This window comes from Seriola dumerili, unplaced genomic scaffold (genome assembly GCF_002260705.1).
Source record: "Seriola dumerili isolate Sdu_G_001 unplaced genomic scaffold, Sdu_1.0 BDQW01000216.1, whole genome shotgun sequence".
NCBI classification, from domain to species: domain Eukaryota; kingdom Metazoa; phylum Chordata; class Actinopteri; order Carangiformes; family Carangidae; genus Seriola; species Seriola dumerili.
The window spans coordinates 5,209,281-5,234,252 of NW_019174471.1; the positions used below are offsets into that span (position 1 = coordinate 5,209,281).

The window sequence follows — 24,972 nt, forward strand, 5'->3', positions numbered from 1 at the left end:
TGCCTTAAACTCAGTCATATGCCTTGATTTAAGTTGTTCTTTCTCTTCCTCTCTTGCAGGTGTTCCTAATAACATTGGTCCAGTTAGTAAGTAAACTGTTACAAAGAACTATATGAATGCTTGATGCTTTGCTTTGCCTATTGTGCCACTGTTCACCATACATCCCCTGAACTTGATGCCAAGTGTTCATTTCTGATTTCAGTCTTCCTGCGAAGGATTGCTCAACAGTTGTTGATGAACCTTTTTTTGGGAGGTGGGGTGGGGTGGAGTAGCTGGGGGTTATATTTTCATGATGTGGGCATATTAATTTACTTTATCCAGATTCAACTCAACCAGATAACACTTGCCTGGCTCTGCATGCTGAATGTCATTTGTTTTTTTTCCCCTCTCTCCTATGCATTATAAATAAATGGCATCTAGACTTTATTAAACTGCCAAGACCTCTCTGCCAGTATAATGTCACAGGAGGTCATTTTAATATAAGCCGCAAGCGCCTCGGCTGGTATTATCTTCGTCAACCAGTAGCCCCTCAGGAGGAGGGGGAAGAAGAGAGGTGCCTTGACTCAAGTTACCGCTGCCTGGAAGGCTGTTTGATGCAGGAACCATAGGGCTGTATTGAACAAGTCAAAGTGCATTCAGAGCCTGGCTCAATTCTCCTTAATCATTTCTCTCATTGCCCTGTTCTTACAGAGTCTCCTCTGTTCCTGGGTCACCACAATGATCAGCAAAATGCCCCCTCCCAATCCAAACATAGACAGGCTGGTTAAAGAGACATGCAAGTTTAAACTTGCCCGGTGATAAACGTACCTGTTAAGTGATGATAAACACCAAAGCCATGTGTTGTTGCAGTTGTTGTCTCTGGTGCTCCATGCTAACACTTTAATCCACTGGCCAACGTTTAGTAGTAAGCTGTTGTTTGTGAATATAATGAAACTGTCTGTAGATTTAGACATATCATTTAAATATACATTATGAAATCAATGTCCCTTCATGTCATAGTTTGTGTAAGATTCACCAATCACCTAAACACAACATTTCCAAATCCATAGAATATCAAATGAATTACCATTTAGCTTAAATACATAGTTCGGTATTTTGAGAACTACACCGTCTTGCTGAGATGAGCGGACTGATACTACTCTCATATCTGTCTGTTAAAGATGAAGCTGAACCAGGATACTGTTACCTTAGCTTAGTATAAAGACTTGAAACAAATGAAGTGCATTTATATAGTGCTTTTCTAATCTTAACAACAAATTAAATACTTGTCACATTCACCCATTCACTCACACATTCATACATCACACCCATACAGACACTCATACGCTGATGAAACAGCCATCAGGGGCAATTTAGGGTTCATTACCTTGCCGAAGGACACTCTGACATGCGGACCAGAGGAGCCCTGGATTGAACCTCTGACCTTCTGATTAGTGGACAACCCTACTTCCTGAGCCACAGCAGTGGGAAACAGTCAGCCTGGCTCTGTCCATAGAAGTGAAAAATAACTATTTCTGCCAGCATGTCTAAAGCCCATTTATTAACACATTATATCTTGTTTATTATATCTGAGCAAGAACCAAAGTGTAAAAAGAGACAAACTATCTGCTACCCTCTGTTTTAAGTGTTTATCTCTTGGTTTCAGCTTCATATTTGACAGAGTAAACTGCTGGTATCGATCCTGTCAGGTCATTCTCAGCAAAAAAATAAAATAAAAAAAGCAAGAAGTATATTTCCCAAAATGCCAAACTATTTTTAAGCTCTGTTATGTGCTGCGCTGATTTTCATATTTTCGAAAATAATGCCAGTGGCTTACTTTCACCCAGCATCCAGTTTATTCTCAGGTGTTGCCCTTGTCAAGTTTTACCAAAGGACACATGCAAATCACATGCACACTTGTCTTGTTTTCATCATTTAAGGGCTAAGATGACTGCTGGGCAAGTTTCCCAAAACGTGCTGTGAGGAGTAGGGTGGAAACAGATTGTTCCCCGGTGGTTTTTAATCAGGCTTTAGAGTGGTGGCTTACACAGGAAGTGAATACTGGTTGTAAAGTCTGATGCTATGTCATGAATCAGAAATGGACATGTGGCCAAGAAGACAAAACCATCACCCTCCTCCCCCTGCTAATCTCCCACTGCTTGCCTCCTCCACCAACTCCTCACACCATAGAAATCATACTTCTAGCCCATGCATGGCCTGCCTAGAGCTTAATGTGTGTGTGCATGCTCTTCATTCATGCTGTATATACATGCATACATATTCACATCAGCCCTCTTCGTCCCATCCAAATGCCAGGCCAGACCATGTCCAACGGCTGTCCTCAAATCCTTTGCGGGGAGAGTGTGCATGCTGATAAGTGTGTGGTTGTGTGCGTGAGTGTGTGTGTATTGGGTGGGGGAGGTGGGCGATGTAGAAAGGACACTCTGACAAACCAAAGTCTTCACTTCTCATCCAGATTGGCCCGCAGGGATTTAGAGTTCTCACGAGTGGCTGTCTTGTCACAGCAGCCTCTCACACTAAAAACTAAACACTGACTGTTTTTTAAGACTCACTGAAGAGGATGAGGCTGTTTGCAGTGCAAAAGCAAACCAAGTTTATGTCTGTGTTACTAAAAAAGTAAGAATAATGCGGACAAAACAAAGGTTAGGATGTCCTTGGTCAACAAGCAAAGCTATTGTGAGCAAAAAAGAAAGCACTGCACATTTCATGTTGTTGTTTGAAGGTAATTGAATTCCTTATTGACTTTTCTCAATTCTATTTCAAGTTTATTAAGCCAGGCAGAATTGCCTAATGTGGACCATTAAAGTGAAATTAATATTTTAAAAAAACAATTCTGGCTCTGCAAGATTGCATTTCATTATGCGTATGGCATTGATTAAAATCCGTCACCACTCATTTAGCTCGTCGTACCTGAATATTCCCCATAACAAAATAATTAATGGAACCCAGATGTGTATTACGTCCAATCAATTGCTAACATGGAATAATTAAAAAAATAACTTACTTTACCAATTAGACTTTATAGATCCAGACAGTACAGTTTGTTTGTGTGTTTTTCTCAGATAACACCTACATTGTGTTGTTTTCACAGATTGTCATTGTCCTCACAAGTCAGTTTTGTTTTTGAATAAACAAATTGTTTAACGGAGAAACAAAAAGACGATCTACATGCAGATAAAAAAAACAAACAAAACAAAATGTTTCACAAATTTGAAGCGGTAAGCTGTGAGTGTGAGAAGTGAGCCTTTTTCTTAGGCTCTTTATTTGTCAATCTGTCATTTTCAAAGAGCCTCTCATCAAGTGACTCAGGTGACTTTAACCCACTGCACATCCTCAAGCAGGATCAAGGGTGGCACAATTTTTTTTTTTTAAGAGAAATAAAAAATGAAAGAAAAGGATGAGACACTGCATGTTATGTCTTTTGTTAAAACAGTTTTCAAATCAATGACTGGCAATGTTAGGTGGGTTTAAAAGTGATAGTCAGTGTGTAGACATGCTAAGCTCAAAGCTAATATGTTATTTAATTCCAATGCAGTAACAAAAAAAAAGGTATGAAAGAATTCTTCCATTTCTGTGATCATTCAGCCGTTGTTAACAGCAGTCAAATTCAGGGTAATAGGCTTCTTGCCAAGACACCACTGGACGTTAATTACCCAAGATTGCATGATTCATGGAGTCAATAGCAAAAAGGACAGAAAGATCAAGTGAAGAGATGAAGGGTCACAATAAGGAAACGTATCCGTATTCCTCCCTTTGCTTGAGTCCTCTCCATTTCCAACCACAAAGTATTTCCCTGACACGGAAATACCAACTTGTATGTAATTATGAGGTTATGCTACCCACAGCAGTCCGTCATTCCAAGTCCCAACACCTGCCATTATTTATTCATTGTTATTCCTCCACCAGAAATACACTGTAATTAGATATTGATTACATAGTCGATGTGATGAATTAAACAAAATGCCCCCTAACGACTTAATTTGCTATACATAGTTTAGACTCGCTTGCATAAGTCATGACTTAAATACTAAGTTTAAGAGGGTTTTATCTTTTTTTCTTCAGTTTTTCACTCATCATTGTCATTGCCATAAACAAACACATACACAACGAGGTCATGGAAGTCACACAAATTACATACAAATTACATACAACGTCTCTCCAATGTCCTTTTAATGGGTCTTTGGATGCATTCTCTTTGCTCGTCCATGTCAGCCCTGCCCCATTGTATTTGCTGTTTCCTGATTTACTGATTTGAATCATGCTGGACATGTTCGTGTCTCTAGTTGTGTGTTTCCACTACCACCACGTAGACCCCCCCCCCCCCCTCTAGACTATCTGTAAAGTGCATCACACAAGTGCACATGAATAACTCCTGGTTTCTCTCAATTGCACGCAGTTCGGCCGAATGTGTCATCCCTAGGTGTCGCTAACCGAAAAGAAGGTAGGCATCTAAGATTATGCAACAACTGTTTTTTCACAGATTCAAGAGTATTTGTGGGTAGCATCTTCCCCCTTTTCCAGTCTTGGTTATTTTCCTGACAAACCTGCTTGTCTTGCTCATGATAAAGGGCTCTGGCTCCTTCAGCGGAGGCTTGTGTATTCATGAGGCACTCATGTTGCCACATGCTGCAGTGCTGCGCATTATCTTCTCAAACATTCAATGTGCACTGTACATTTATGCATACACACTTGATTTTAAATAAGTGAAGAGATTCTCAGACCCATCTGAGCACATCAGGAAGAAAGCAGGAGGTTTCACGGTGGTTTTATGCAGATTGATGTTAGGTTAGCTTAATCCATCTTGCAGTTGTGATGTGCAGCCACCTCACAAACACCTAGCTCACAACCACTCGGCTCTGTGTTTCCATGACTGCAGCCAAGTGCACACAGTGTATGTGTCAGGGGCTTATGTCACCCAGTGCAATGGCAGAGGCTGAGCCTATTATTTCTTTTTCCCACTGTTTGTTTTATGACCGGAAAGGAATCGAGGGATTGATGTGTTCACTGTGAGCCAGCTTCCTTACCAACGCTCCTGTGCACAAATTTATATGGTGAAAATTCTTGGCTGGCCTCCACCGAGGTGGCGAGCAGTTTGTCAGGGGACAGTTTCTGTCTGGGGAAACACGCAGTGGCTTTTGAATTATATAAAGCACTTGTTAATGAAATGAAGCATAAAAGAGGAACCATAATATTTGAATTGTTCGGCATCTAAGGCATTTGTAACAGATGCTGCTTCATGCAGCCAACTTCACTTGGCAATGTCACTCCTTATTTCCCAGTGCCATCATTCATCATTACTGCGTATGTTTCTTCTTTTTTTTTTTTTACAGTAACATTTATTATTAAACGTGATGCTCATTATTCCTAATTCTCTGACATTACATGTTTTGTTTTTAATTGCAATATCATGTTTTTTTGTTTTTTTTTGTTGTTTGTTTCTTCTTTTAATTTGTCTAGTAGCTCCTCAAGTTGCATTGTCCACTGCCCCTTCTGTCCACGTTGCAAACAGCAAGCGAGGTAGGAGCTCTGGAATTTATTGAATACATTGCCCCCCAGATGACCCCCGAGCCTTCTCAATGTATGAACTGATGTGTCTGTTTAACTGTAAGCCCCATAACCCTGCAACACTAACCCAATGCAAGAGCACTCAGTATCCATATCTCCAGTCAGCACTGGACTGATGGTTCTCACTGTAAAGCGCACGCTGAGGATCCATTCGTCTATGGAATCATTTCTAAACACTATAAATGTCCCTTGGAATCATATCTTTTTCAGTGCAAATAAAGTGGGTGTTTGAGGCTCAACTATTTTTGGGGAATGTGTTTCCAAGACTCAAGACTTTTTATTCCCCATGCGTGCATGATTTATGACCTTAGCCTATTTCTGGAAAGGAGAGATTATTTGTCTTGTGAGAGTATGTCTGTGAGAGTGAGGTATCTAATGTAGATAGCTTACACTTGGGCAAGACTTTCTGCTTTAGGTGAAAGGTACAGTGGACTAGACTCGCTGCTCCTTCATTTCCAAGCCTTGTCAGGCTGTTAGTGGCCGGACAGAGAGACCTGACCTCAATACAGATCCTTAATAACCACAATCCCTTGGACGAAAGCCCCATCCGCCAACCCTACTATTCTGGATCCGTGAGTGGGCTTTCTGTCCAAGCGGCTACCAGTGAGGCTTAAGGGTCACATCTGTCTGCACTGTGACACATCGTGTCAGTGGTCACTCAGCATGGCAGACTGATCCTCACTCAGAGAGAGCTGAGCTGGGGCTGCCCCCTCCCATCCTGCACCCCTTAGAGCAGGGCTGCCAGTGGCTATCAGAGACTGCAGCATGAGGTTTTGCAGACCAGCTACACCTCTATAATAAAAATTTAGCATGACATAACACTGCATAACAGGCAATGACACAGTCTCCCGACTGCAACTCACCATACGCTCACTTGCCTTACTGACCACTGTCCGAAGAAGTTCAGCTCCAACAAGATTTAAAAACAACTCCATAGCTGCTTTAGTCATATTTGTTTGATGAGTTATGGGTTTGGACTTGAAATTTATCAGGCATTTCATTACATGGGTTTGTGACATGAAGCGGCATTAAAAGTTTCATCTCATTCCCTTTCTCGTCTCTTCGAACCAGATAAACCATAACATTCAAGAGCTCAGTTACACAATAACATCAAGAAATCCACCACGCCAATCCCTGGGTTGAAAGATCCATTTCATTCATGGTTTGACTTGTCTCACGCTGTGTGGTGGTTAAGATGTGACCGTGTCTCTGTGCTATCATTTCGGAGCCTTCCTCACCTCGTGTTATGGTGTGCTTGAAGTGATGTGACCTCTCCGAGTCCTACTAATGCTGTGCTTTATTATGTGATGTCTTTTCTAACTCTGGCTGTGCCCATGCCAGACTGATCATGAACTTACCCTCCCCTGTCATCACCTCCCCGACATCTCCCTCTCCTCCCTCACAACACAGTCTTCATTTTTAACCTCGCATGCCATGGCGCCTCGCTCAACTTCTTGCTAACCCCACCGCCGTAGCACTCGCAGCAACAGTTTCTACGCTACCACCGCGTCTCTCTCTTTCTTTTTCTCTCTTTCTCTGTTCTCCTCTCTTTACACTTCCTCTCTCTTTGCAAGACTGTGAATGCTTTGGCCACTCCAACCGATGCAGCTACATCGAGCTGCTAAACACCGTCATTTGCGTGAGCTGTAAGCACAACACTAGGGGCCAGCACTGCCAGCTATGCAAGCTGGGCTACTACCGCAATGCCTCGGCAGAACTGGATGATGAAAATGTGTGCATAGGTTAGTCCCCCTCCTGGCCCCCTTTCACTGCCACACTGCTTTCACACAATCTCTGTCCCTGCCTCACTTCCTGTCTTTGACTTGTCACCAGAGAAAGTATCCCATTTCATACCCCACAACTTCATCATCTGTGCATCCTCCTGCCTCCATGTCTTTTAGTGGAGTCCACATCTTCCTCTTTTGCTTCTTCTGCTTAAGCACAATGGTGTCACTCATTAACTTCCCCCATCAGAATGAGTGTTCTATGGAGGACACCAGTCACTCAGCTTCAGTCAGACACACAGCAATTTGAAGCTCAAGTGATTTCTTGTCTTAATTTCAGGTATGGTATTAATATCTGCGGACTGATTTGGGGTTGATGTCAAATATCATAATTAGGTTGTATTTACTGAAATAGAATGTTATGCTAGCTGCTAGGTTGTATTTCAGGGGCACAAAGTGAACAAAGCTTGATTTAGAGCTAGAATTATCTGATTTGTAGATTGATATCGAATAATATAGAATGAGCACAAACTAATGGAAACACCTAAATGAAATAGGAATATATTAATCTCAGTATTTAAAAACTGTGCTAATAATTTATAGACAGAACAGCTAATTTTGAAGTGCATCTTTATCCGGCTGTGGCTGGACATTTAGTTAAATTCACTTAACTCACTTTTTTGCTGAGTGTTAGATGAGAAGATCAATACCACTCTCATGTCTGTCCAGTAAATATGACGCTACAACCCATTAGCTTAGCTTAGCATAAAGACTGGAATCAGGGGGACACAGCTACCCTGGCTCTGCCCAAAGGAAACAAATCTACCAACCAGCACCTCTAAAACGTACAAATGAACACATTACATCTCCTATGTTTAACCAGAACTGAATAGTAAAAGTTGGACAGAGACAGGGTAGCTGTTTTAGAAGTATTAGTATTATATATTAAATACTAATACTATCAAAAATGTCCTCCTTAAAGTAACTGTATGTACTTTTACTCTTAAGCGTGTGACCTTATGCTTCTCTATAGACTGACATATAAACTACAGACTACTTATTGATATTCGGTGCAAGCAATTCAATGAATTTGAATTGCGTGTACTGGTTATGATGTCAGTTAGAAGTCCATTGAAGGCCATTGTCAGCTGGTGTTTCTGTTACTTTGTCCATGACCTTTATGCAGGCACTCATACGCTGCATGGTCTGTTTTTCTTATGTGTAAAAAAGGTGAGAAAATTGCATTTCACATAGATCCCAAGGCAATAGTTTGGTTCTCTGTTGGATTCTTTAGCTGGCATGTGGAGTGTGAGTTCACAGCGCTCAGTGCCAGGTGCATTTGTGAGTTGTGGGGTTGGGGGGTTTGACAGGCAACAAGAGTTCTGAGAGAAATGTCGCAGGGAAGTCACACCGCCAGTCAGAGGTGCCACGAAGTGCATATGTCATATACATGAAACGGCCTCAGGAGTAGCAGCTGAAACCCGTCACAAGGCGTTAAGAGTCACCGAGGCGTTACCTCGTGCCAAACTCGCCGTCACCCTGCCTCTCTCTCACTGACCCCTCCGTTTGTCACTTGCCGTCTCCTCTCTCCTCTTGCCTGACCCCCGGATGTCACTCGGGTGCAGCCACGTGCAGCCAGCACTGCCACAGAAGGTGCAATGTGATGGTCAGGGACTGTCAAAATAGGTGTCACTTTGACTGCAGAGTGCTCCAGCCGCTGTGGAAAGCTGGAAGGTCGGTTGAGTGTAGGACACTAGAGACTTGACAGGTTGTTTTTTTTTTGGAGTAGGGTTTTTAAAGGATATTCTGTACTAATCACAGCTAAGGACCATTCTCTTCTTTTAACTGTAAAAGGCATTTGAAGGTTATATCCAATTTGTAGACACAAATTGAACTAAGAGGGATAACATGAAGTATGTACATCCATTTTAAAATTAGAGAATTAAAGAACATATTACAACAATGCCCATTTCAATGTATTGCACTCTCATTCCTCTAAAACCTTCACATTCACTCTTTGTCTTTGTTTCATTTGCCATTATCCATCCAATACGTGCTGATAACATTTCCTGTCTCTTCTTTTCATCTCTCTCTCTTTCTCTATATGAATGAATCAGATTTTAGAAGAGCATGTGCAGATTTGCCCATTATGTCCATTGTAAATCAAAGCTAATGTTAATGCTTTGCATATTTGCTCATTGCATGTTGTTTACCTATGTAACAGTAAAATATTTTATAGTTTTATAATAATTACAAATATGCTTTAATGTAATTTACAATGAGTTCATGCATCTAGAATCAATTTCATTCTTTTCTCATTCTGTCTCCATTACAGTTGAAATGGTAGCATTTTTTCTGTATGAGTCTTTAAATCTTTTCACGTTTTTTTACCAGTTAAAAATAACAAAGTGTCTTGTTGAGCTTCTAGTCGAGCTCGAGGACTGTGGTCCACGCTGTGAAAATATGTGGCGAGAAGTCAAAGCACCACCCTGTTTCCAGCCTGTGTGTGTATGTGTGTGTCTTGTTTTTCCAGAGTGTAATTGTAATCCCTTTGGCTCAGTCAGTGATCGCTGTAATGGCACAGGATTTTGTATATGTAAGGAGGGCACTACAGGGCCCAAGTGTCAGGAGTGTCTACCCGACTATTTGTGGGACGATGGCTGCAAATGTAAGTAGAACCACCACCCTCCCCGTGCAGCTCCTGACTGTCCTCCCCGTCAGCTCTGTCTCTCTCTGCTCTCTCTCTCTCATTTCTTTTCTCTTTGTGTGATTCCTGAGCTTTGGCTGGAAGTGTGTGTGCTGCACATATGCAGGACTGCCCACCTGTTTTGACAAATACAGACATAACCCACAACATGACATAAGCCAATGTACTAAATCATTGGATTCACTAACTGAACCTGCATTTCAAACTTGCTGCGGCTGCGTTAACTATGTAATATCAGCAGGTGCTGTATATGGGCCAAATAGAGAAAAAGCAATGGCATGGCCGGATGCATGCAGCTCAGTAACTCAGTTATCCAGGCATGTCGCACATCAACAACATAGCAGCTGAGTCAATATTGACCGGTGGACAGGCTGCCTGTGATCTGTTTGAGTAGCAATCGCCCCCTTGCTTGTCCACAACAGGACAATGTCATCCAATATTTTTAAAGGGGAATGCAGGTCATTTTGAGTTTCAGCCCATTTATTACTGTCTACCTTTTATTTTTCCCCCGGTCATTTTGAAATGCATGCCCCGTGAAGTCTTTTTTTTTTTTTTTTTTCAAATGTCACCAATTTTTCAACGTTTTCTTCAAGGCAAACTTCAGTGACAAACCTCCAGGAGGTAGAGAAATTAAAGTGCACACCTCATGATGAGGTGTTTACTTCTCTTTGACAAGTTGAAGAAAGAACTCCTTGAACTTTAAATATATAAAACCACCATTGCAAACACTGGTTATTCTTTATATTTTCTGACTAATGCACAAGCAGTTTAGGTACAAACTGGAGCTCTCTGACTAGTGTTGTACTGGTTTAAAAGATTTGCACTAATTATTGTCTGACCAGCTGATAATCGCTGCCAGTTTGCATTTGAACAAACATGACTCACCTTTGCGTCACTGTTGGTGACTGTGATGATGACTGTGATTTAGATTTATAGATATTTTCCACAAGGTGGTGACATCTATTTGCCTGCCTCCTGTAGCTCAACATTAATCTTTGTCCTGGCTAACAAAGGTGTCCTAAATTAAGCACCTCAACACTATAAAGTGGCATCATGTTGAGGGATTCATCTCTAGTGGAGGCCTCTTTTTCCTCCTCCTCTGTTTCCTCTTGTTGATGTGAGAATATTTTCAATCACGTCAAGTCTCTGAATGAGATTCTTCATATGAAAACACTAATAACTGCAAAACATAAACCTTGAGAAAAGATAAATCATGGCAAAATTTTTTGTGATTAATTATTCAGAATAAAAAAGAGAAAGCTTCTGTTGAAGGAAAATTAGTTGAGCAGGACAAATGTTAAGAAGAAGAATCATGTGGCCATTGGCACAATGGATGGTATTATCTTAATGAGTTAAACCTGCAGCAGTTTATTGTATGATTACTGAAAAAAGGAAGTGCCACTATAATTAACCAGAGGATTTCTCCAAGGTAAAAAAAAAAAAAAACTACAATGAAACTAAATTTAAATTAATTGGTTTTGTTGTTTGGTGCATATTTCCTAAGATGACTGGACAAACATGGACAATATCCACCATAACACCAGCTTAAAATAAATCAATTAAGAAAAAGTGCAAAGCCATTTTAATGTGAAAGTTGTTCAGATAGAACCTCATTGTGCACAGGCTTTAAAGGTTAAGAATGCAGACAGGGCTTAATATGCTGTCTTCATGGGTAGCACATTTCAAAGCTGCACATAATATATTATCTGTATACAGGTATGAATCTAAATTGGTGAATGCCAGGTTTTGATTTGGTCAGTCAGAATCCAAATTGCAGGAGCTGCATTTTGTCTCTTGTATTCAACAGTAGACATGAGAATCCGATCAATTAAGAGGCAATGCACAAAATGTACTGTGTTTGGTCTATGGGGCTGTTGTAGATGAGAGAAGGGCTTCATCAAAGAGTAAATAAGTAAATACAACATCAATGTGATCATCTCGATGAAATATAAAATCATCTAACATCACTATGCACTTTTAATGTGGTTTTTCATCTGAAAGCTGTGCAACACCTGCACTAACCTGAAAATGGAATACATTATTAGTTTTCAGTAGCTTGACACCACATTTTTAGGATTAATACCAATATTGTAACTATACAGTATTTATTTGGCTTTTGTTACTGTATAAAAAAATGCTTTAAACTCAGTGCATTATAATTTAAATTCAGTGTAAAATGAATAAACAGTTTATTTTCATCGTTCCTGATGCAGATGGATGTTCATTAAAATGCACTGTTCTTCAACAAATATATTCAGCGTGTATAGTGTGAATGCACACTGTCAATATGTGCATCTATCTCTACACAAAAGGCCTGCGTGAAGACATAGCTCGTAAAGGCTCACATCCCACGTCACCTTGTCATGAGTGCATACACAAACCCTGAGGATTTACCACATACTGGGAATGCTGACCTGTAAAACAGCAGTAATTAAATGTTTCCAAGTAACAAGTAAAGTAAAAAAGAAAGTGGAATAAAAGAGTGGCATACAGTAAGAGACATAACATAATGGATTAGTAGTTTTGATTTGTCAGATTATCTATGGAGCAGTGATTAAAAACATCAAACATTGTGCAAAGTATTTGTTTGTCTTCAAAACCTGCAAGTCAGCATGGCTCAGACTTTTATTCTGAACACCAGCAAATGTGCAGGATTTAAAAATCCAATTTTGGGTGTACTAAAAATGTAATTTACTCTCTTGGTGTACCCACTTTCTTTAATCTACTTTTATTTCAGTTAGTGTGCTAGTGTGAAAAACAGTGTGGTGTTATATTTGGTCCTGGTGCACTAGGTGTGATGCTGTACAGTCTGCAAAGGTAAAAGCCAGTGTATTCTGGTCTACTGAGGCTATGGTGGAGAAATGAGTATGTTTGCTGCTACTATGGATTTCTCCATATATTGCTGTTGATGTTTTAGAAGCAATAAAAATCTCTACAGCTCTGGCAATAACTTAAAAAGCCAGTTTTCCACAGGAATTAGAAGAATAACCTGAACAACAAATGGACACAAAGTGGATAATACATACAACTGTTTCAATTCATTCTCACACTGGCTGCACACAATGTTTTCCACTACCAGTTTAAAACGGGAAACAATCTGAAATACTTATTTTCCAGGAAGATTCTGCTTTTACTTATTCCACATCTGAAATAGTTTGAAAACTTTGCAATCCTGACCTCCCCTTGCTTCCTCGCTACTGCAGTATTTATGTGCGTGGACAAGACTCTATCTGCATTCAGACTGGAGAATGCAATTAAAACTCAGATCTCTCGTCAAACACATCACAGCACCAGACAGGCACACCTAGTTCATCGGTCCCCTCTCTAAATATTATCACTCATATCAAAAGCAAACGCCACAAATCTTGTCATTTCCTGCCTGTGGTGGCTCTGTTTACATGTGGAGAAATGGTTAATGTGAGGGACTGAAGCGAGATAAAGGTGCAGAGTTCACAGAATAATTCTTCTTACCTCAACTGACTTTTCAAGCTTTCAACACAATTCTTTATTCATAGTAAAAACAATCATGTTTAAAGTATTAAAAACACTATTACACTTGTTTTCAGTGCCAACCCTTCCATGGAACAAGGACCAAACAAATAGTACAAGGACCAGATCATACCCATAATGCCCTCTGCTGTTACACTCATCTGTTCAAAGTGCCACAGTATCTTTAATCTTACTGACCCAGAATCTTTCACACAACTTGTTATTGATGCTTCTTTTTAAATAATCGATATCTGTGCTTCAGTAGTCGACGAGGCCTGCAGGCCTCGACCATTACCTGAACTTTCCTTTGAAGTCAGCTCATCTTGCTATGCAGTATTGAGTATCAGGCAGAATTCACCTTTAAAGGCCTGGTTTACCTTAAAACGAAATGTCACTTTCAGTATCTTTATGTAAACATAACACAAATCGAGTTAACAGTGATCAGCCTTATTGGAAAGTTATTAGAGTCAGAAGAAAATGACAACGTTTGTATTTCTAAATGATGCCTGCCTTTGAAAATATCTACACATAGACATTCAAATGTTACTGTATTTGGGCTTAGCCTACTTACTGGAAGACAGAGATCAAGCTGAGGCTAAATGCAACCTCAGAAGAACATCCATGCAGTGTTCTAAGTGTCTTCCAAGCAGGAAATGCCACCCCCAGTATGGTGGAAGTCAAATATAGTGCAACTCAGATGACTCTTTTTGTGTCACATCACCTTTATTTTGAGCTGCACAGTTAAAGCTGCCATTATTGTCCCAACAATCACAGCTTCAGCATAGCCTTCATGTCTCTTGTGCTCTAGCTTGTTGCGCATGGTTGACCTTGTGCATCATTTCAAGTATCTTCTTGATAAATATCAAACACTCTGATTATTGTTAGAAATGTACAACATGTTCACATTTTATCATAAAGGCGAGGAGGGTTAAGATGGATGAGATGAAAGGGCTGTCTAATTAAAGGATCATATCAAGGTTCTCGGGGAAGAACATGATTCTTTCATTAATACACTTGATTGTTCTTTCTTGTCTTCTTTGAGGAGACATTTTTATCACCAGTTTAGCCGCTGCCTTGTCAGGTTTTCCTAACAAAGAAGAGGTTGTTTATTGAGTTATTATTACTGGAGTCTCTTCTGAGTGGTTGAGTTGGTCATGGAATTGATATTTCAGCTGGGGAAAAAAAAGACAAAGATAGAGTTCAGACGTCTTATTTGGATTTAGTTGTGCATGGTAATTGGTGAGCGGTGGCCGGAAGCAAAACTTACTGAGCCAAAAAGCAGCTCCCTTTTTTCCAACAAAACAGACGTGGCACAAATGGGATTCAGAGAGTCAATGTTTCTTAACAAGCCTCCCATCAGAGCCTTATTTGGCAATTCCTGGGAGACAGCATGCATCCTATTGTGAGTATTAGGAGAGAGGCCTGATATTTGTTATTGTGATATTTATGTCCCATAGAGTTCATAGATTGCTCAACACATTGTTTTCCACTCCCATAAAGGACTGAAATGGGCAGAAGTGGCCCCTGTGTTTATCACTGTTTATTTGTCTCTGTTGGTTTATTAGTTTGTGCGTGCTGCTTTGTTTGCCTCCAGCTTGCTTGACAGCTTGCCTCCGCTGGGAATAGAGTGGCCTCGGTGTCCCAGCTCTAAATATACACCAATTTTCACCTGACGTTCAGTTTGTCTAAAGTCAGTGCTGTTTGGGGGAAAGCCTCTGAGGCTTTGAGGAAACTGTGTAGTAGATAACAGTTTTTTTTTTTTGTCTTTAATGATATTTTATTACAGAAATGGAAATGATTAAAATGTAATTTACTCACACGGAATGATTGCTGCACATTTACATGCAAAACATGAGTTGAAATTGTTCTGGTTGCCATGTGTCTATAAAGTGGTTTTTGGTCTTGGTAGATACAGACAATTATGTTATAACTGCAGACTATCAAAGCAATAGTGTTTAATGTGTATTTTTAGTCTCTATTGAAAAAAAAGTCATCACATCTGTCATGTTTAAATGTCAGGTGCCATAATGTTCAATTGCATGTCATATTGTTAGAGGAGGATGTGGAACTTTATAGAGGTTACATTAAAAAAAAAGAACAAGGAAGAATTTGCACAATATGAAAATGTGAAACAGTGGTATTAAATTCTTATGGGACGTTTAAAATATAGAGGACTTGTCACCACCTTAAACTAGAATACTAGGTGTGACACAAGAGCCCTAAGAAGCCACTGTGTGTGAAATTTTCATTTTATTATGTCATCTTTACCCTGATGCAATAAATTTGCCTTTGTAGAAAGATGAGACAATCCCCGGGAAAATAAAATGCTCTTAGGTACAAACTTACACTAACAACACTAACATGACTGTACTTCAAATTTTACCAGGTGTAATTGATGATGTATGCACTGCAGTGTTTGTCTTAAAAATCAATACATCAATAATTTCATACATGTTACTTACTACTATGTGTATCCAGAACTTTATGCAAATCCAGTGCACTGCTTAATGAAATATTAAAGTAATAGTTTGACATTTTGAGAAATGAACTGATTCCAATTTTTGCAGAGACCACTCTTACATCTACACAGTAAATATGAAGCAAGAAGCAGTAGACAGTTAGCTTAGCTTAGCACAAAGACTGGAAAGAGTAGGTAACAGCTAGCCTAGCTCTGTTTAAAAAACTCAGTGACTAACACATCATCTCTTACTTATTGAATCTTTTTTTGTACGTGGAATAAACAAATTAAATATATTGTGTTAGTCAGTGATTTTTGAGGAGCTGGTACAGCAGGTGGATTTTGTTTCCTTTGCACAGAGCCAGGCTAGCTTATTCACCCTGTTTCCAGTCTTTATGCTATGATAAGCTAACGTGCTGCTGGCTCCAGCCTTATATTTACTGTATAGGTGTGTGAATCTTATCATTCTGAACATCTAACTCTCGGGAATAAGGTCAAGAAGCATATTTCCCAGGATGTTTAACTATTCCTTTAGGAAAGAATAAACTGTGGAAACACTTTACTTGAAGAAAAACATTAGATCAATTTCCTCACAGTGATCATTTGAGTTTCATCCGATCCTGTTAGGACGGCAGGGTAGAATATGCTTTTGATGCACAACACACTTCAAGTAAAGTGTCACCCAAAACCCTCCTGCATGTTTGATGCTCACCCCTCTCTCCTGTCTTTACATTGCTCCCACCGCAGCCCAGGTCTGTAACAACGAACTCCTGCACTGCCAAAATGGCGGGGTGTGTGTCAACAACGTCCGCTGCAACTGTCCCTCAGCCTACACAGGCCTGATGTGTGAGAATCCCCGCTGCGAGTCGGAGCTTGGGGGCTGCAGGGGCCCCGACTCGGGCCAGTCCCCCCTGATGCCTCCGTCCTCCCTCGGGCTGCTGCTGCTGCTGCTGCTGGGCTCGGCACTGCTGAGAGAGGCTTCCTGCAGGCCCGCTGTGCTCTAAAGAGACCCATGACCTAGTGGGAGTGATACGCTCCCCAACCTCTCCACCTTAACCCGCCCATCCCACCTTTCAAATAATCAACAACCATTAAACAAGAACAACCATGAGCTTTCTGGACTGTACTGTACTGAGCTTCTCCGCCGCCAGACTCAATGGATACTCGCGCTGATGAAAAGGGAATGTGCCAGACAAATGAGTGCAAAAACTTTTCATTTAATTTCAAAGAATATATAGAAATGAACAAACATATACTTCTAAAAATGCCAGATATTATTAAAAATAAAGAGAAACTGAGTGTTTATTTAATGAGAGTAAAATGAGCAAAGAACAGTAAGGCTCCCTCCCCCTCTAAGCCATACCAGGTACTTGAGCTCCTTCCAGTTTGAGGAGGGATAACTGAAGATGACAGACTCATTCACTTCCTCTCTTATTGCCACGGCAACAACAGCTGCGACCAATCAGCTATCGCACGAGCCGACAGTGGCCACCGATCCCCCCGGGATGCCTCTGCGAGTTAATGTTGGCTGGACTGACGCCGAAGAAATCTCAAAGAAACTGTCTCTGCTGAAAGGCAAAGACTGGCCTCTGAAACACAACATTATACTTAAATACACCCACAAACTGAAAGAGGACAAAGACAGGACGCATTCTTTGCTGTCAGTGCATTGTGGATAGAAGGAAATCTGTCCGGACTGCCACTTTGTGACACACAAACCTTGCCCACGTCGATCCCTCTCTAGCTTTCTGTCTCTCCTTCGAGCTCTATCTCATCCTCCCTCCTGTTCATCCTCCCTCCCTCCCTCTCCCCCCATGCTGAGCCCCCTCGCCATCCTGCCACTGACCTGTGCTTTCGTGAACGTTACTCTGTAAACCTTTGTTGGTTGAAAGATTCTTTTGTCCGATGTTAGTGATGCACATGTGTACGAAGCCCTCTCCCCTCCCCACCCTCGCCTCCCTTGCCTCCTTTTCCCCTCCTCCAAAAAGATACTCCAATAAAGCTGTCTGATTCTTTTCAATCTTAGAGCCACCACGCTCCCTGCGATCATGGTCAGAGGATAGTTATCACCTGAGCAGACAAGACGTGCATAGAAAACCATCAGTGTATTTGCAAGTTTTTTTCTCGACAGAGCAAACAAAAAAAGAATCATATAGTCCTTTTGTATCTTTGCCGAACTGTGATTGAAAAAAGGCAACCTTTAATGTATCTATTTAAGACATCCAAATGCAGAAGCAATTGTTTATGGTTTTGTTTTCTTTCATTCTCCTTTTCTTTCATTCACTTATTTTATTTGTTATTATTTCTTTTAGTTGTGCAGTTGATTTTCCTTTGTATTGGCAACGTGCTGGCATCAAAGAATATCAGTTTACATATACAGTATTAATAAAGTGTAATAAAATCCCACCAAAGGACATTATAAATGTTTTGTTCTTGCTTTAACACTTGAGACTTTAAGTGAATAAAAGTTAAAAAATTAAACTGTGTGGATCATTTGTTTCTCACAGGTTGTGTACTGTTTGCTACTAACATGTTTAAAGGATGATATTGATATTCAGTATCCGTAAAACATATTTGTCTTTGGTAACACTTTAACTTGGTGGTTCCATTTTTTGTGTCAATTCTCACCTACCTATAAGGAAAGAATATCTACTTGGGCTTAAATGCAGATTTTCTCTCAAGGATATTCTTATTGTAATTTGTACCAAATAACATTTACACTTTCCAGGAAGCTTCTTGAAAATCATTATAAAACTACAGACCAGTCAAATTAAATTAAAAGTAATTTCAATTTACAATTTTGAGTTCAGTATAAGTTGAGTTCACTCCACTAATAAAATGAACTGTAATAGTAAGGTAACAAACAATCAAGAGTACATATACTGATTCTTCCAGGTAGATAAAGTTATCTGCAGGACTATTATTTAGTTTAAACCAAGTGATCACTGCGTTAAAATCCCATTTTCAGGGTCCGACACCAGTCTTCCTGTGATACATGACTTTGAATATGGAAAGATGAAAGTTCACTAACCACCTGAAGTGTCTATACATATTGTATTGCTGCTGACATGCACATTGGATGAACCAATACATGATCAGTGGAACAAAACCCCCCAACAAGGCCACACTGTCAAAATGATGGCATAAAAATCTGTGTATCAGCTCTGGTGATATTTCCGTGCTATTTATCTTGAATTCAATCTGGTGAAGATTTGTTTCAGTGGCTTGCATTGTCGGAGGCACTGAATTAAATATTTACAACTATCGATGTCTCCTGGAGAGACTGTGTTCAAAGTTTATATAGAGGGTCTTGTCAGACACTCGGCAGTTCATCTATAACCTGAAATATTCAAGCCGAACTGTGGCTAAACATTTTCCATCCCTCTGTTGTTTTACAAGTTTATTAACTTTTAGGCCCAACAAATGTTAAAATGAATGTTTTCTCCTCCTTAGTAGGACAATATTAAGCAACTGAGAGATGGCAAATAGACTTTTTTTCCCCCAAACTTAGTTGGTTACAAGTTTTGTATCTGTTCAGGGTTTTTTATTTTTTTTTGTCATTTCTGGGAACAAATTTAATAGAGTATCAAGAATGAATAACAGACTTTTGTTTCCTTTGTTTTTTATATGCCAAAACAATGGATTCAGATATTCATATAATGTTTTGTGTCTGATCCCAAGCCACCAGATCACATCCAAACCCAGGAACAAATTTAATTTCAAACTTCATATTTTCTGAAAATCTTCAGTGCACTTTAGCACCTTTACTAAAATGAAAATAAAAGACTATCTTTATTGTCCTGGCTTTAGATTTTAGCTGTGGGGTGGGGTGCTGGGGCGAATTTTAAAAATATACATTTTTTTTTAAATTTCTTCTATATTTTATTCATTTTAAATTACATAATTTGTGTGACTTCTGCTTCTGTAATGCTGAAGAATAAAAAAAAGACTATGCACATTTCTATGTTTTTTAATGGAGAATACATACATTTCTCATAAAGATAGATCGCATCTTCTTCACATTGTACAATTTCTGATATGGACATACTATATATATACTGATAAAATAAAACCAGATGACCAACAAGGATTGTGCCATACATAAGTAGGGTTTTAAGCTGGAACTGGTACAAACTAAAACAAACCTCCTCTGCTGTGTGTGTGAGAAGCGTCTGACTCTGGGGGCGCCCTGATAAATTCAGTCAAAGTCACTTGTTTGTCAAGGTCCCCTACAGTGGCCCTAATTTTCACCATGTGCTCAGCCCAGGTGTCAATGCACCATGCTGTGTGGAGAATTAAAATAGAGTTGATGTCGTTTGGGGAGAGGACTTCATCCTAGATATCTCACCTCCAGCAGCTGTTGGCTGACCCAACCGTGAAGCATCGCCGAAATACCTCGGAGCAAACCATCCACTGCCACTGGATTATCTCCTCCCTGTAATGTGTTTTGTGGAAATGACTGGTGAAAAGTGTTTAAAGGTCCAACGTGTGTGTTATTTTTTATTTCCGCCCTGTAGCAAAAACTGTGTGGAATTTATCTGTGGGGATGCAATGAGTCATCAAAGGCATTTCAGCTAGGAAGGCAATGAATGTGTCTTCGGATGTATGCTGTAATTAGCTAGAATCCTCCTGTAATATAACAACAGTGTGTGTCACTCACCGGCCACCCTGGCTCGAGGGGACAGTTCTCTTTGTCCGACTTGTGCAGATAAAAAGGTGAGTGCCAAACCCAACATTCAAGTCATAACTTCTATAGAAATCGGCAGCTTCACGCTGTCAGGTGCACCATGTGTTTACTGTTGTCATGTACATTCAGTGAAGATGCAAAGCTGCTATCTCTGTTCTGTACAGTGCATCACTCCTGCAGTGAATCTTTGGGACTTTCCTATTTGCTGTGGAGCCAAGTTGCCATCTGGTTCCCAAGTAAATTCTAGGGATCTTTATCCATCCACCATCCTTTCATTCTTTTGTTTTGGAGTCAAACCCGAGCTGTTAGATATTATTGGATATTCAGTGTCACTCTCGTTATGAATATCCACGCTTCTTATTGGTGTAGGTCAGCCAAGTCATCGTATGATGTTTCCTTATTTGGCAAAAAAAAAAAAAATGTACTGGAGCTTTATCTGTTGGCTGTCGCTGACATTCTATAAGATAAAAAAGTATTACCTGATAACAGCATGGAATGGGACTCTGCCTTTTTTTATTTTTATCCTTTATCTGTCTTAGGATGAATCAGAGAATTAACAGCAATTCATGATATTAATGACTTTTCATGTGACATATCAAGAGCTGGCATCAAAAGGTAGATATCAATTGATTCATGCTGCGTTTTTAATTTTCCCAAGATGGATTATCCTTGGTTAATAAAATTCTTTCACTCTGCGGTTTTTTTAACAATTTAATGACATAATCTGCCACAATCAGAACAAAATCAGAATTATTTTTCAAGAATTAAACGCAGCTGCAGACATCAGACATGTTGAAAATGAAATTCAAGTGTGTATTCCCCTGTACTGTAGATGATAGCTGACTGATCCTGTGTGAAAGGACAAGTGGAAACAAGGCTAAGCAGACTTACGTTAGGTCGGGCTGAGAGGTATTGACTTTGCCCCAGCACTCTTATTCCCGCTATGGTTGTGATGTGTTTGTTTGTGTGATGATCAATGCACTTATTGAACCACATACAGCACTTATTGATCAGTGTTTCTTTTTCCTACAGTGGGTGCTAAGTGTTCGGACACAGGCCGACAATATGCCCGTGGATACTAAAGCTGCCACTGAGCTAGAGGCCTTCACAGAGCTTGACTGAAACTGTTCAACTTCCACGCTCCTTTTTCCTTTACAAATGTTTCTTTTGACACTGGCCCACATCTTTCCTTTCAAATCACACAGGCATTAGCAGGGTAATCTCAATACTGGGCTAACCAATGAATAATTTCAAGGCTCCTTTTTCAAAGGTATAGAAGTTTTTGAAGACGAGGGCCCTCATTTATAATCCACACAAAGTGGGACCTGAAAGAGGCGTATGTCACCTCCAACGCAAAAGTTGGGATCGATAAAAACAAACTTGAAGAGAATGTGCACACCTGTACAGAAACTCTGAGCCTACAAACTCTACAAACATTTTGGAGATGCAGATGGTGAGGTGGTGGACTGAAGCCAGATTGCAGTAATTAAATTAAATTTCACTTCGGATCATATGTTACACATAGATCCACTTTATCATAAACATTCAAATCAGCAGTGTTATTTGTTCTTGTGCTAGTGAGCCATAACTATTCCATAAACACTGCCTCCATTCTCCACAGGAACAACATGTATATCAACATACATTAGGGATTTTCACTGAACAATTATTGTTTATTGTGGGAGTGTTTTGGCGGAGCATGAGGCACACATTTTCAATTGATTGTGAAGTATAAAGGGAAATTGAAGTTCTATAAATCTAAAGATCCTTGCACTGTTTTATAAATGAGGCCCCAGGACACCTGAGAGTTTCCACAGTTATGTTACCAGGGTAATACGTCTCTCTGCTGGTGTTTAAATGTTACACATCCATTCCATAGCTGGAACATTTTGGTGTTGCATCCTTTTTTCTTGGAGGGGGAGTGTTGTTCCACAGTGTTTCGAATTGCAGGTTATTCTTCAGGCTTTTATTTCCATGTGAAGGAGTTTTTCTTACCTCTAATTTCCGTCTTATTTTGTAGGCTTTACTCACACCACAGGAGTTCAGGTCATAACAACCTCACATTGTTATACAATGGTTCACTGTTTAGCTTCTATTACGACTGTTGGTGCGTAGATGAAGCCATCTTTATCCTCCATAGCTAGGGTAAGCAAGGTCTTATAGGTAAGAATGTAGGGAGAAGACGTGTAAAGAAGGACAACAGGCAAGACACATAACAATAGTTAGATAAGGACATATACATGCCCTGCTGGACATCACCTGCTCAGAAATTGGTGTGGAACTACTCTGAGTCCCTTGCTGGCTTTGTGCTGCTCACCTTTTTTTCCTTGGCGCTTACAGCTTACAGTAAATACTTCTGCCTGAGACATCTGAATTCCTGGTGACCTCACAAGATCTCCACCACACCATGATTACAGAAGATTTATTATTACATATTATAGATGTTTAAATAATTTTGATATGTATCTAAAAGGCATGGTGACAAACATATTCATTCACTTCACAATATAAACCAATCCAGCATTAGGGTATTGTGATATATTTTGTCTAGGTTTAGATGTTTCTGTTCTGTATGCAGGACCGGAACTGTGTAGAATTGAAAAAAATGAAAGACTTCTTCATTATCTTGAGATTCACATAATGTTGGTTCAGTCTGTTTACTCGGTGCTGGGCCCCATCATATCAGCAGAGTGAGACGGCATATGAGAGACAAAGTGAGAAGTGAGACTTAAGGGGTGAGATCTTGTTGAAGTGAAAAGACTGTGCAGTGGTACAGCTTTAAGCCACTGGAATATGAACTTTTGCTATCATACTTTCCCCAGTACACTCACAATGATTTTCTAGCTGTGTGCAGAGGAATATTTAAAATGTAGAGTGAAATCCCATCATAGCTAAACAGGGTTGAAGGATGTCAAATATGGTTTTGATGGCAGGAGAGTCAGGAGTGAGAGGGAACCATCATCAGCCACCATCACGTGAGCAGAGCAGGTTTGATGCTGCAGCTCGGCAGCAACAACCGTCTCCTGTGCCACTGACATATGGACCTGTAACTGGACACCATAGCCACATGTAGCTGGTAATTCTGTGAATGGAATTACAATAGAATTGAGGAACAATCACATTCATGAGGGCAAGAAATGTCTCGGTAACGTTATAGCTGCATACACATATACTAAGTGAGGACAACATATAATGACTTGGGTCATCAAATCAAATAAATATTAATGAAGACTAGAGCATTAGATATCATGGTAAATACTTAGAGTCCTGTCTGTGGAGACATGGTAAATAAATATACTGTATGTTTTCATGAAGTGCACCTGATCAATCTTGCCTGTAGACTTGCTATACAATAACAGACCCCACAGTTTCAATTTCATACCGTGAGATATGATATGCCTTTACGTTCCCATTTTCTGCACAGTTGCTTTAATTGATAATCTATAATTCAATTCATCTGAAAACCCAGGTCAAAATCCACAAATGTGTCATAATACTTGATCAATAAACTTGGTTCTGATTGTGAGTGTGATTTGCACAACAGAGAAGATGATAGATAGAAAGATAGATAGATAGATAGATAGATAGATAGATAGATAGATAGATAGATAGATAGATAGATAGATAGATAGATAGATAGATAGATGGATAGAGATTTATGATTTATGTTCTGCATTTTGGTAATAGCCTTTTCACAGATTTTTTGTTACAGGTGTTAACAACATTAAGTGTCAGAAAGCCATGACCTGAAGCAGCATCAATATTGTTAAGGCATGGTCACATTATGTTTTTGTTCGATGAAATTTACCTGTATTCAAGCCTGAAGAAGGATGTGACATTACTAATCATAGTGATCACAAACTGTACACAGTGAATGAGGACTCCAGTTTGTGTTCTGCTGTTGCTGCAGTGTTTCTATTGGCTAAACCAGCTGAAACACAAATATACAGGCTACTATCACTGCAGAAAAACAAACCTTACTAACTCATTACATTCTTCTCTCTTTGTTTTGGTAATTATGATTATGACCAATCACAAAGGATATACAGTGTATACTGACTTCTTCAAAAATATATTTTTAGTTCAGTTTGACTTGAAAGACTTAGACTTAGAATAGGAAGATTTATTGACATTTTTTAGAATCTATTTAGTTGTTGATGTTGTTGTTGTTTTTAATAACAAACATACTATAAATTAATATATATATATATACACTTATATATTGATTTGGACTGTGTATTGTAGCATTTGTAGCACCATGTCCATCTCACCAATTAACCTAATTCCTGGTAATAACAGCCACCTGTATGTGACCTGTGGCTCAAAGGACGTTGAGCATCAC

At 39.7% G+C, this 24,972-nt stretch overlaps 1 protein-coding gene across 6 annotated transcripts in view; it reads left to right on the forward strand.

Moving 5' to 3' along the window:
* The window catches only part of ntng1 (netrin G1), a 103,443-nt gene extending 85,033 nt beyond the window's left edge, over positions 1-18,410 (forward strand). For 3 of the 6 annotated variants that reach the window (XM_022754125.1, XM_022754121.1, XM_022754120.1), the window contains 5 exons: positions 60-86; positions 4,397-4,441; positions 5,461-5,517; positions 9,823-9,957; positions 16,691-18,410. In XM_022754125.1, the coding sequence (XP_022609846.1) occupies positions 60-86; positions 4,397-4,441; positions 5,461-5,517; positions 9,823-9,957; positions 16,691-16,947 (521 nt within the window). In that variant the 3' untranslated portion in view covers positions 16,948-18,410. Of the gene's footprint in view, positions 1-59; positions 87-4,396; positions 4,442-5,457; positions 5,518-9,822; positions 9,958-16,690 lie in introns of all 6 variants that reach the window. The other 3 variants (XM_022754122.1, XM_022754124.1, XM_022754126.1) reach the window with 3 other exon arrangements.
* Positions 18,411-24,972: the final 6,562 nt, after the last annotated feature.